We start from the raw sequence: 14,207 nt of genomic DNA on the forward strand, positions 1-14,207 counted from the left end.
ATGCTTTGACAGTACTCAAGTGCTAGGAAGTGTAAAAGGATTAAGTCTATTCTGTATTCTGGTGGTAATGATGGGGGAATTGAAAAAAAAAATTATGCTGAAAAGTAACGATACTGAAGTTTTGAATGTCATAGCTCCGTCAATATTAGCACAATTCATTTTTGATACAGTTAATTTGGAAGCTCTTCTCAATTACTTCAAAAAAGGTCCCATAAATTTTTCCCGCATTTGTCTTCGTTTTTCTGCTATTTGATGTTGAACGTTTAACATTCAGTAGTTTGCCAATTCTTACTCAACATAGAGAAGTCATATCTCGGTTCATTTTGCATTCAGATAGTTCGTTGACAGCTAGTTTGTTTTGTTTTTTAATAGGCTACAATTTTGTTCATAACAAATTTTTCGATAAAGCTCATAGTTTTTCAGTTATTCGTGGAAACCCGTTGAGAAAAGTGGCTTTTTTAGGTGAAAAATCCTACGTTTCAATCGCAAATAACTCGGAAACTATTGATTTTAGAGGAAAACTTTTCGATACATTTTTGCTCAAATTCAATCCCCCTAACTACTTCTGAGGGTTATTTCAACTCTACTGATTCAGTAATTTAGATTGTTCATAAATAAATAATAAGAAGCAACAATTATTTTTGGGTAAACTTTGTCAAAAAAAGTACAAAAAATGATTTGCCGCAAAAATTTATTTTTTTCATAGATTGATGTTCCCTGGGTTCCGAGGTATAAACCTTACGGCGCTCCGTTAATGAAGATTCGAATTAGCCCTCATTCTTCATTGAAAAGAATCGCACGATCATGCATATAAGAAAATTTAAATGTGGAATAGATATATTTTTGAGTTTGATTTTTTTTTTAATTAGAAACTGTATCGCTAAGGTTGTTTTAAGAGTGCGCTTTCTATTCGCTCTTCAATAATAAAATTCTACTCCCCCGAAATGTGGATCAGCATAGTGTGACATGCTCAGGAAAAGAGATTCAACGTTTCATTTGAATGATGAAGAAATATGATACTTACTTCAGAACATCTTCCCTTTTCCTTTTTCGGTCAATTTTATTCCTGGAAGTATCGTCTCGAAAACTAGGACTGTACCTTTTGTCCATCTTTCCACCACTGCATAAAGTCGCTTGCATCACTCCTGAAACAATTCCCGACACAATGTAGAGTGAAAGTAAGATATCAATGTTTCATTTAATAATTCGAGGCGATCTCTGAAGAATACACGATACACGCCTTAATACTGAATTTTTTTTTGGCGTGCATCTATCAAGTTCTAAGAGTTGAATGTATTAATCGAAAATTCATTTTTGTTTTTATCAATCTCCAGATATAATTTCAAGGCTAAGACAGAAGCAGCGAAAGCAATGAAGAACGAAACAATGATACAATGATTTGTTTCCATCACAGAATCATTTTAGTACAATGTGATTGATTCTCGAGATGATTTTAACATTTTTAAAATATTAACAAATAAAGCAACTATCTCAAACCCTGTATAATAAAAAATTTCTCGAAACGAAAAATGCTTATGAATATTCTTGAATAAAAATATTTCAATGATTCGCATAAATACAGGATTAAGATGTTGCGGGGGGTATTTGAAAAAGTAAAAATAATTCTTTTCAACCCGTAACAAAGGAGGATCGTCCATACAAACCCCTTATATCGACACGTAGTTGCGTTTTCTCATGGTAGCTTTGGGTGCCATTGGCCAGTCCGTCTGTCAGCCACTCCATGGCAGGGCAGGCGAAACCCTCAATAAAACAAGGAAACGATTTTGGGATAACCAAGAATATAATCCCCCCAGTCAATCATACAATTTTCACAGAATTGATCCTTCAACAGATAATTAAAGTTTCCTAGTACACAAAATACTGAAGGAGAGGCAAAAACAATTAGTGAAATTTTTCAAACACACAACCTGCCTGCAAACATCTTCCAGAGTTGAAAAATTCAATTCTGTGACTTCATATTCATCAAGAAATTATGATTTAATTGAAAAATTACTTACCTCACCAACATAAAATCTCTTATTCAATAATTTAAATGAGTAAGAAAAATAAGATAATTTTGAAAAATTTGGGAGTCGTTTCACACAAGAAAATAACTATATAAATAGTAAATATAGTCTTCCATGCTTTATTTGCAAACAGAATCATCCATTCGTACAACAGATATACAGATAACAAAATTTTCAAGGATACATGAAACTAAAAAAGGGAATTGTAAATAACGTTTTTCTCTGGCACAAAAGAATCGTTCTATCAAGAAAATAAACGGTGTTTTTATGAGTGTTAAGCATGCACCACAAATCAGTCAGTTATTTTTTTCTTCAGTATTTATTTCAGTTTCAAAGCTTCTATACAAAGGTTACATGATAATGTTGGTACAATGCTAATGAATCCTAACGTAACCATAGTACAAGATAACATCATTTTCAACTGTAACTTTCCTCCAAAGTTAGCATTCACCGTCTCGTATCGACAAAATGAAAATCATATTTCCATCAATACAGTTTTGACTTTGACAATAAAAAGAATTTGAACATGATATCATCTTGGAGGTTTGTGTATACATTTGGGAGAAAAATCTAAAGAGGGCACTGCTATCCTAAATCGAGAGTCTTTGCCTGGCTCCACTTTTTGATTTATTGTACTCTGCTTACCTTTATATTTAGGTACAAACATTTTGATGTCTTGTTCTTGAATATTCTGATAGAATTCCAATTCCCTGTAGTTCAGAGGTTTGCATATCGTCCCAGGATTTAGAACCATCAGTCTAGTATGACCACCAACCTAGAAACAAAAAACTCATAGATGAAAATATTTTTCGTGGCGGCACGCACATTTTATAGGATTTTGAACTACCAGTGGGATAGTTCTTCTTTATAAATTCCATAAATTTTTTTCCCTTCGATGAAGAAAATTTCATATGCCTCGTCGTGAAATAACATATTGTTTTGAATGTTTGAGTTGCTATTCAAAAATAGAAGGAAACGCGGTTAATAGTGGAAGGCCAGACATAATTGAGAGAAAAAAAAATCTGAGCAGTATATGTATAAGTGAATTAATATTCACGAAAAAAGTCGGTTGAAGTTATGGAACAGGGGTAGGTTTCTGTTTTTAGAGGTGGAAAATGATTTTTTTTTCATGGATTTTTGTTACGCCTCTCACTCTTCTCGAGTATTTAATCTCCATCGCTTGCACTCTGCACTGCTATCCTTTATTCAGGGCCTATGATTCACATCCAAATGTCAGATCAGATTTGGTCTATATTTGCTATAGGACAAATAAATAACCAATTAAAGGTCAATATAATTGCTTTATATATCTTCATCTTATTATTTTGAGATATTTCCCTCTTGTTTATGATGCCTTTGCAAAGGCATGTTCATGGCATGGTACTGTTTTAAGTTTTTTTCTAATCGGCTGTTGAGTACTAAATCTTGTCTTTCGTTCGTTTCCAACTCTACTCCTAGGTATTCCAATGACTTAATTCGTTCCATCTTTACTCTATCTGTTTCTAATTCGATTTTTTCTTATGTATCACACACGAAAACTTTTGTTTTCTCTTTATAACTCTTCATTTCAAACTTTTATATCACCTCGTTCCAGATCTTCATATTTCTCTGTAGAACTTTCTCATTTCCAGTGATTAGGACAACATCGTCTAAAAACGCGCATTCTGATATTTCAATTATGCCCGTTTTCACCAACGATCCCTAAATTTTAAGGAATACCTAAGCCTATTTAAGTAATCTTAGCTACAAATTCGTTTTCAGCAACATTTAGGGAACTTTTAAATGCTAACCAGTGTGAAAGCAGCCACGAGTTCCTGCCATGCGTTTGCCTCGGCGCCTCGGAGAAGCGTTCGGCCCGCTCGAGGTGTATCTTGATTCGTAATCAAGACTGGTACGGGATTGACATTGAAAAGTGGAAATGAAAATAAAATTTAATGACGTTCTCGGAAAAGGGTGAGTGTACTAAGTATCTACAACCATTCTCAACTATTTCTAGGAATGAATAACGAGTTAGTGGGTCAATAAAATGGAAATTTTCTAGTTTCGAGTTAAATTGGAATATTTCTATTTTTTTTCAGTGAATATATTCTCCCACTTGTGCTCTTCGAGAATCATATAGTACCTGATTTTGTCGGGCACGAATTCAACCCCCACTACCCCCAATTTGTGTGTTTCCGAAAAATTATGCTAAGTCGGGTAAAATTGAGATATTTTGATTTTTTTTCTGTAAATATATTCTATTTACTAGCTCTTCAAGAACTATATACCACCTGATTTTGTCGGGCATGAATTCACCCCCCACTACCCCCAAAACTTGTGTTTCCGAAAAATTATGCTAAGTCGGGTAAAATTGAGATATTTGATTTTTTGTATATTATATATTCAGTGGATATATTCTCTTGGAGATGCTCTTCGATACCTTTATACCCCCTGATTTTGTCGGGCACGAATTCACCCCCTATCACACCCCTCCTCTGTTTCGGACCAAGTTATGATGAATCGGGTAAAATTGAGATATTTGAATTTTTTTCTCAGTGGATATATTCTCTTGGAGATGCTCTTCAAGACCTATATACCCCCTGATTTTGTCGGGCACGAATTCACCCCTATCACACCCCTCCTCTCTTTCGGACCAAGTTATGATGACTCGGGTAAAATTGAGATAGTTGAACTTTTTTTCAGTGGATATATTCTCTTGGAGATGCTCTTCAAGACCTATATACCTCATGATTTTGTCGGGCACGAATTCACCCCCCATCACACCCCTCCTCTGTTTCGGACCAAATTGTGATGAATCGGGTAAAATTGAGATATTTGAATTTTTTTCAATAAATATATTCTATTTACTATGCTCTTCAAGAACTATATATCACCTGATTTTGTCTGGCACGAATTCACCCCCCATTACCCCCACCTTGTATTTCCGAAAAATTATGCTAAGTCGGGTAAAATTGAGACGACGACTCCAATTGGTTGAATAAGGTCAACGTGAAATGTCAGATTTTTGAATATCTACATTTGAATAATCTCAACTTCTTACCTTAATTATTTTCAAAATAAGAAGTAGGAAAAAGAACGAAAAGAAAGTTTCAAGCTTGAAGGTGTTGCCCAATTAATTTTAGTTCTCAGAGTGTTTAGAAGAGCAGACAAATAAAAGCATCAAGATTCTTCACAGTAGTATTCAGGAATAGAAGGTTGGTATGAAGAAGTATATATATTCCTAATCTTTAGGAGAAACAATTCTTTTTTGTTTTTTTTTGACACTATTCTTTTCATTTTCATAGATTAGTTTTGTGAAGATGATAGGGAATAAAGATAATTATTTATTCATTTATAAGCGCTTTTATGGTATAATTATTTATTAATTAGTATTTTTTCTTTGAAATTCCAGAATGGATTCAGAGAGAAGGCCGAAAACGAATCCGTTGCAGTGGTCAACATTTTTGGACTTCGCGCAAGTCCATCCAGAAATTCTTACTAAACAATTTAACTGCTTGAACGGCAGAAAGAAGTATGAAGAGAAATGGAAAGAAGTTTCAAATATTCTAAATCGCATGGGGTATCAGAACAAACCCGTAGAAAAATGACAAAAGGTATGTAAAAAAAGTATAATCATACCAAATTTTTATTATTTTAACTGAAATAATAATTTTCATATTCTTCATCAAATAATAAACATAAAATCAATTTTCCATTGATGTTGATTTTGTTAATTATTTATTAATATTCCATCTTGACTTTAGGCTGTTTCGGACTGGAGGTCCAAAGTTAAGGGCAAAGCAGCCACCATCAAAGAAGAGATGGGAAAAACAGATGGAGGAAGTCCTTCAAGCAGTCCCAATGGAAATGAGTTGAGACTGCTAGCAATTATTGGGGAAACGTCAATTACAGGCGTAACGCAGGAGGAAATTGGAATTGTATGTAAAAAAATTATTCAAAATCATTGTATTACCTGTTAGTGATTGATACAAAATATTGAACAATTGAACATTATTCTTTGTAGATTCCAGAAGAAAGAAACTTGTGAGGTTCATCAGAAGTTCCAGATAATGAAGGAGAGAAGGAGCAGGTTTCGGTATCTCCACCTCCACTTATACTATTATCGATAAGTGGTGGTGGAGAAAAGAGGATAGCAGAGGATGTTCCTGAACATGTTTCGAAGAAAAGAAGAGCAGGGAAAAGGAAAATGATATAACCAGCTTAAAGAAGCTGCAGGAAATTTCAAAACATTTAGGTGCACTCAACGCGGCGTCTAACGCCCTCATGTGTACTAAGCCAAAAAAAACCTCGATTTTCGATCCACTTCACCCCGTTTGACGGTACTTGTTTCCATGGTCTGTTTCGGGAAAGGGGCCAGCGATGTCGATAGCTACTCGTTCCATGGGGGATCTGACGTCCTTCTTACAATTTAGCCAATAAAATCGCTGCCTGACTTTTTACAACGTCTTAGTTATCCCGAAATGTCCAACTGAAGTTCCATGATGTAGTCTGGTTAGAATGTCTGTCACTCGGCTCTTCGGCAAAATCAACTGAAACCTCTGCTCAGATCCATCTTCATTTTCCCAAAAACGTTTCAGAAGACCTCCATCAATCTACAACGTTTCCCATTGTGACCAATACGACTTTATATTCTGACTCAGTCTGGATACTTCTTCCCAAGTCTACCGCTCTTCTTCCAACTCAGGATTACTTTCAAGTCGATATCTTCCTTTTGTGCTCTTTGAATTTCTTCAGGTAGCCAGTCGTCTTCGATTACGGTGGTCCGCCTTAAATCGATCTTTTCTTCCAAGCGCGAACAATGTCTGCAATTCTCGGGACGACGTCTTCTTGATAACGCGTCTGCGTTGCGATGACTAATCCCCGCTCTGTGTTCAGTGTCGAAATCATACTCTTGCAGCCTCTCAATCCATCTAGCCACTTGTCCTTCCGGGTTTTTAAACCTCAGGAGCCATTTCAAAACACAACAGTTAGCCACGAAGTTCTGGTGGAATCACGGAAGAAGTTATTCTGGGATTGGATCTAGTTAAGCAGCTTGGATGCCAATTGCAAATGAAGACTGATTGGTAGCGATGGACTATTTCACGAAATGGGTGGAAGCCTACGGTATTCCTAATCAAGAGGCAAGTACGGTAGCTGATAAATTGGTCAAAGAATTCTTCTGCAGATTTGGAATACCTCTAGAGCTGCATTGTGATCAAGGCCGAAATTTTGAATCGAAGTTATTCCAAGAAGTATGCAGCAAATTGGGGATTCACAAAACAAGGACTACACCTCTGCATCCACAATCAGACGGCATGGTCGAACGAATAAATCGGACAATGGGAAAACATCCAGCAAAAGTAGTTTCTGATCACCAGCGGGACTGGGATGAATATAAATATCTATTCACCATGGCATATAGATCTTCGGTTCAAGAATCTACCAAGAAAACTCCATCCAGTATAATGTTCGGCCGAGAAATAAGGCTGTCTTGCGACTTAGAGTTTGGATGTAAGCCTGGAGAAGAAGTAGCTGGGGAGGACTACGTTAGTAAATTAAAAAACAAGCTGGATTACATTCATGATAAGGTGCGCAATCAAATGCAGCAAGCAAGTGAACGAATGAAGAGTATAAATGATGTAGTTTACCGGATAAGGAAGCGCCCCAGAGGAAAACCAAAGGTCGTCCATTTCAACCGATTAGCTCCGTACGCGCAGGACGAAGAAGAAGTACGTCTTGTGGAAGCTCCGATGCGAGGTGGCAGCTATTACCAGAAGTTTATGGATTGCTATGGTGGGACACGCGTTGCACGGTTCGGCGTCACACAGGGTGGGCAAATTTTGTTTTAGCACTACAGCTTTTAAACCAGAGGAGATAGACAAAATCTGATACCCCATTCTCGTTCTCTTTTTCTGAGAAACTTACAAAAGTAGTAGTGATTTTTGGCCACTTTCTTTTGTTTTCGAGTTATAAGCAAAAATTGGAAAAATGGTGATATCGAAATAAATTTATATCTCCGCTAATATTGATGATAGAACTCTGAAATTGAAACATTATACAGGCACTTCTTTATGTAGAATCCAGTGGCGTGCTCGCCTTTTTAGAAGGATTTTAAATTACGAAGCTATTACCTAAAGTTATGTTTTTTTAAATGGGATCACTAGTTTTCTGTGCAATTTTTTGAAAGCTTAATTTTTACTGATTTCAAAAATATATAACATCATATGGTTTGTATAAATATAAATATGTAATAGAAAATGGTAAAAAACCTATTTTCTCAATATTTCTATGGTTTCAACTTTTGACGAGCACAGAAAAATAGAGTTTCCTATAACAAGAGCAGTCTCCTTTCGGCAATGTCATTCTTTCTATGCTTTTTACCAATTTTCACAAAATTTGAATAAAGATATATTTAATGAATTTTCATAATAATTAAGACTTATAGAAGGAGACAGTGGTAATCATACGATTCTATATGTTTCTGTGCTCATCAAAAGTTGAAACCATAGAAATATTGAGAAAAAAGGTTTTTGACCATTTTCTATCATTTATATTGATACAAATCATATGATGTTATATATTTTTGAAATCAGTAAAAATTAAGCTTTCAAAAAATTGCACAGAAAACTAGTGTTCCCATCTAAAATAACATAACTTTGGGTAATAGCTTCGTAATTAAAAATCCTACTGAAAAGGCGAGCACGCCACTGGATTCTACTTAAAAAAGTGCTTGTATAATGTTTCAATTTCAGAGCTCTATCATCAGTATTAGCGGAGATATAAATTTATTTCAATATCGCCATTTTTCCAATTTTTGCTTATAACTCGAAAACAAAAGAAAGTGGCCGAAAATGACTACTACAATTGTTAGTTTCTCAGAAAAAGAGAACGAGAATGGGGTATCAGATTTTGTGTATCTCCTCTGGTTTAAAAACTGTAGTGCTAAAACATCGAAATTTGCCCACCGTGTACATCAAGACCTCTTTACAATTTCTGAGGAATACTCTCTCGCTCATTGTGTAGCGAAGGACCTTCGTATGAGCAAAGGTATAGCAAGAGTATTCAGAAATAAATTTGGACGTCACGAAGAACTATTGCGACAGCAGCCAAGAATCGGAAAAGCTTTGGAATTGAAGGCTGAAGGTCGGTTCATTTATTACCTAGTCACCAAGCAATATTCCCATCAGAAGCCAACCTATCATAATCTATGGACGGCACTACATAGTTAGAAAGAAGACCTTCAACGCTTTGGAGTTAGGAAATTAGCTGTTTCCAAGCTCGGTTGCGGACTGGACCAGCTGAATTGGCGGGTTGTGCGAAGCATGCTGGAGATGGTATTGCAGGAGACTGGTATACGGATCCTAGTATGCAATTTTAACCTGAAGTAAACCAAGGAGCCTAGAAAAACTGTGGAGTGCTACTTCTATCAGAAAGGCTACTGTAGTAACGGTGGCGAGTACAGGTTCCTCCACGGTCCTCGTAGAAATTCACTAAATCTGTTCTGGGACAGAACAGGCTTAGGGAGGGGACAGTGTAACCAGTCCGGCCCTGCGGTCGGACCTTTCGAGAACCAGAGCGGTCGCTTTCTTCTAGAACAATGGCGAATGGCACGGGAATGTTTCCGGCGCCTATATAAGCCCAGCGGATGAGCAGGAAGAAAAGACAGTTATAATTCACAGTGCAAGCGACGAACTAGTGAAAATAAATACGAGTGTAAATAAATAGTAGTGACATAGTTTGTTAGTTAGTTTGTGAGATATAAGTGTAAATTAATAATTTTAATCAGTCGGACGTTTTAATCAAGCGAAGAAAACGTTACAATATGGTTTATAACAGTTCTCAGCTGAGTATTGGAAGCAGAATCTACTCTAATAAGTGATAAATCTGAGATTGCTACCTTTTGTTGTCTTGATATGTTCCACTGCTCCACTCCTCACTACGAATGTATATAATTTTGAAGATTACAAAACCAACTAACATATCCTGTTTTCAATAATAATAATAATATGGATGTCTGGCCTGCCTGGCAGCTATCTAGTAGATGGCCTACCGGGTAGCCATCGTAACGACCTAGACAGCCACGCCTGCTGTCCGCAGTCCAATTCCTTTTTTTCCCCCTCTTTCACATTCTTTATGGGGGTGCTCTTTCTGCTGCCATTTCTCTACCCCTCACCCAAACCGAGAAAGGGAAGCACAAACCCATAGAAATGGTGATAACGAGAAGCCTCGGAAACAAGTCGCTGCCTGGGGATCGTCAGGGCATGTCTAGAACCGGCGCTGGACATGACAGCATGCGGGACGTCGGTGGCAGGATGTTGAGGAAGCGGGCTCCTGCTGCAAAAGAAGCTGCAGCTCCAAAGCAACAACAGCAACCAACGAATCCAATTCAACCGAACCGCTGAAGGTGCTGCGCTGGATATTCAGCCAGTGCTCACCCAAGCGAGGTTAGTGTATTGGAAAATGAACATCACAAGCTCTACTGGGATCGCACGGTTCTCATAGACCGGAAAATAACCCACAAGAGACCAGATCTAATATTGCTCAATAAGGATGAGGACAGAGCACTATTCATCGATGTGGCGATTCCAAATAATCTCAATCTTCTAAATAGGCACACTGAAAAAATTTCAAAGTACAGGGATCTCGAAGAACAAACCAGGAGACAGTGGAAGCTGAAAGATATCAAGACCATCCCTATTGTCATATCATCTACAGGCCTGATACCGAAGAAACTACTAGAGAACTCGAGGAAACTTCAGTTGGACAAAAATATCTATAGAGTCATGCAGAAGGCGATACTGCTCGCAACGACGAGAACTGTACGCAAGTACATGGGAAATTCAGAGGAACACCGTCTGCTCCGACAGGAAGTGCGGGTGGAGCAGGAATCCAACCGGCGGCAGGGAGCCGAGAAGCGACCCGGACCCGACCCCCACCACGAGCCCGAAAACCTGGAAAGGGCTCCAACAGAGCTTAATCCTTTTGATATCTGGGATAAGTGAATTTTCCTCTGGAGAGGAGTGTGAAAGCCGCAAAGCTAAAGTCATAATAAATTTATTGATCCTTTAGGACACAGCAATGCGTATAGGTTAAGTCACAAAATATATATCATAATACCACAATAACAAGATAATAAGCACTGATGAACATATTATGTAGGTATAATTTTTTTTCACAGTGATTTCTTCTTTAATATTCATTATAGATTTGAAGAAACGTATTTGAAAAATAATCAGAAAAATTACGATGACACATAACCAAAAATAAAATGAAGGTTGTTCATTTCAAATTGACGCTCAAATCCCCACCCCTTATCGATGAACGTAGCGATCGCAGCGACTCCTACTCTACGTTCCCCGTTTTTGGAGACAAATTTTTAGTACGACGATCGTTCTCTTTCTCTCTACCCTCCATAACATAAGGTCCTTTCGTTTGCGTAAAAAGTGTAGCACTTTTCTACACTCGATTTGATTTACACCAGTGTAGAGGAAGTGTAGTTTATCTACACATAGTCAAAAGGAGATGTAGATAAACTACACCTCCTCTACACTGGTGTAAATTCAATCAGCAAACGAATACTAAAATCGAGTGTAGAAAAGTGCTACACTTTTTATGCAAACGAAAGGACCTATAGAGACTCAATGTCTAAGGTATAGACACAACACAGATTACAGAAAAAAATTTTTGTGCTGGATAACTTAAAGGGATTCTTTAAATAATCTTAAATTGAATTTTGGAGTTATAGGAAACTTGCCCATTATCCCTGTCATTCATTCAAATTTTCCATTAACTTCATCATAAACTTTCTCAAAATTTTCATCAACTTCGCCAAATTTTTCGTTCACTATATCAAACTTCTCGTCTACTTTATCAAATTTTTCATTTATGGTTTTCAGTTTCTTACCCAATTTATCTGTAAGTTGACTCACCACATCATTAGAGATTTCCCTAATCTGGTCCATTTTTTCGCTGAATTTTTCGTCAATTTTCTAGATTTTTTTCTATTTGTTCATTACCGATTGAGTCTCCATCGGATTCTGTAGTCTTGGCATGAACTCCAAATAATTGAGAATATTTATTTAATTCGAATGATATTGAACCTAACACGTGACACCAATGTAAATTTTTCTTCACTTAATTAAAACGTCCGACGGATTAAGATTATTTATTTACACTTATATTAACACTAATAACAAACTAACTATGCCACTACTATTTATTTCCACTCGTACGCCGCTTGCACTGTGATATGTACTGTACTGACCGCGCTTTCTAGAAAGGTCCGGCCGCCAGGGCCGGATTGGTTACACTATCATTAATTTGATGTTCAAGAAAAATAAAATTCCGGCCCAATTAGCATTCTATAACACAAAAAAGTGAGTGCATTACTCCATAAGTTGAAAGATAAAACCCCTAAATTACAAAGATCGAATTTGATTTATCAGATACTTTGCCTATACTGCGATAGGAGTTATATAGGACCATAGACATATAGACATGGACCGTGCCTTCCCTTTCTATCTATGCATGAAATACGGTCAAAAAAAGTGACAGAAACTGAATATCAGGCATGCAGTTGTCTTTTTCTAGAATTTTGATTGGTCCACACTCACCTCTATGTCAAGAAAAAAGAGGCAAGTAAATGCCCGACGATCATTTCTCTTTTTCTATAAAAAAGCCAATTTCATGCTGACATTGCTCAGTCCATGTCTCTAAATCTATGTATAGGACAGACTAAGCAGTACCTCCAGAATAAAATTAGACTGATTGTCAGCCGAAAAACTATGATAAAGTTGACAAAACAGCACTTGGCAGACATCATTTCGAAGAATTACGCGCTTTTGATTTTCAAAATGCTAGGATATTGGACAACGAAAGCATTTACTATAAGAGGTGCATCAGTGAGATGATTTACATAAATATTAACTCCACTGTAAATGACCGAACTGGTACACAAAATTTGAGTTCTGTTTATTCCAATATTTTGAATTTCAACAAGGTGAATAGAGGCCGGCTGAGAGAGAAAATAACATGAACATGTGCACCTTGTTTCGCATTTAACCTGTATCGTTATTATGTCATCATACATCTGTTGATAAGCCAATTATTGTGTTAATTTTCATTTGTATTTCTCAAATGTGATGTCCGTTCTAATTTATTATTTTAATTGTAAATATTTGACAATAATTTCATTTATACACTGTGTGTTCAATGTTTCATGTATCACATCGTTGCCTACAATAATTAAATAAAGGTGTGTCACCACTAAGAGTTTTTCATAGATTCTGTAATGGTTCATTGTATTCTTGCTGTGAAGAAGTCTAAATATATGGACGAAACGTCGCTCAGTTGAGAAGTTGTGTTTCACTGGCTATCCTACTTTCGATTATCCTTATTTATATATACATTGCGAAGGACGTGAAATTTTTGATATGATTGAATATTCATGGAGCTATTTTTAGGATTTGAACCGCAGGTATGGAGATAAGATTGTTGCAGAAAGACTGGATAAAACATGACAAGGAAAGGGCGTCATTGTACAATCGTAGAAAATTTTTGTTAGAATGTAGACGTAATGAACTGATACCTAATGTAACACAAAAACTGGTGAATGTGTTGAGAGACACAAAGATGCGCGTGAGGAGTGAGAAACCAGTTCAACATTGCAAGACTTTTCTCACGAATGAAGGACAGGATTGAGAGGACAAAGATTACTGTCATGATATAGATTATAATGTATTATCTATAACATTATTACGCATGTGTTAACCCTACTCATGTACTGTAAATACTCGATTTTCAATAAAGAATCAGTTTCCGTTTAGACTTGATGATCAATAACAACACATGGCGCTGCGGACATAAGTGATAAGCATGTTTATTGAAAGTCAGTCGAAAATTCGTAAAAATTAAAAACTGCAAATTCCGTAAGAAAATTCACACATTTGAAATAACACTGAATATTCAAAAATTCGAGGTGAAAAATTCTACAACTACAACTACATCAAGCTGAAGTTGATAAATTCAAAACGCTCCAATATGGCGACTGGAATCACGCCGCCAACACAAATGAATTTCAATGGTTCACTGAATGAAAATTGGACCTTCTTTAAACAAAAATTCGAGCTGTATTTGAAGGCCACAGATCTCACAAAAAAATCTTCGGAGACAAAATCGTCAATTCTGTTGAGCGTTATTGGC

At 36.6% G+C, this 14,207-nt stretch overlaps 1 protein-coding gene across 4 annotated transcripts in view; it reads right to left on the reverse strand.

The window, feature by feature from the left end:
- LOC123312772 (inositol hexakisphosphate kinase 2) overlaps positions 1–14,207 on the reverse strand; it is a 53,667-nt gene that overhangs the window by 20,956 nt on the left and 18,504 nt on the right. For 3 of the 4 annotated variants that reach the window (XM_044897254.1, XM_044897255.1, XM_044897253.1), the window contains exons 3-4: positions 2,673–2,802; positions 1,025–1,145 (exon numbers count right to left, since the gene is read on the reverse strand). In XM_044897254.1, the coding sequence (XP_044753189.1) occupies positions 1,025–1,145; positions 2,673–2,802 (251 nt within the window). Of the gene's footprint in view, positions 1–1,024; positions 1,146–1,664; positions 2,803–14,207 lie in introns of those variants that run through there. The other variant, XM_044897256.1, reaches the window with a different exon arrangement.

Source organism: Coccinella septempunctata, chromosome 5 (genome assembly GCF_907165205.1).
Source record: "Coccinella septempunctata chromosome 5, icCocSept1.1, whole genome shotgun sequence".
NCBI classification, from domain to species: Eukaryota; Metazoa; Arthropoda; class Insecta; order Coleoptera; family Coccinellidae; genus Coccinella; species Coccinella septempunctata.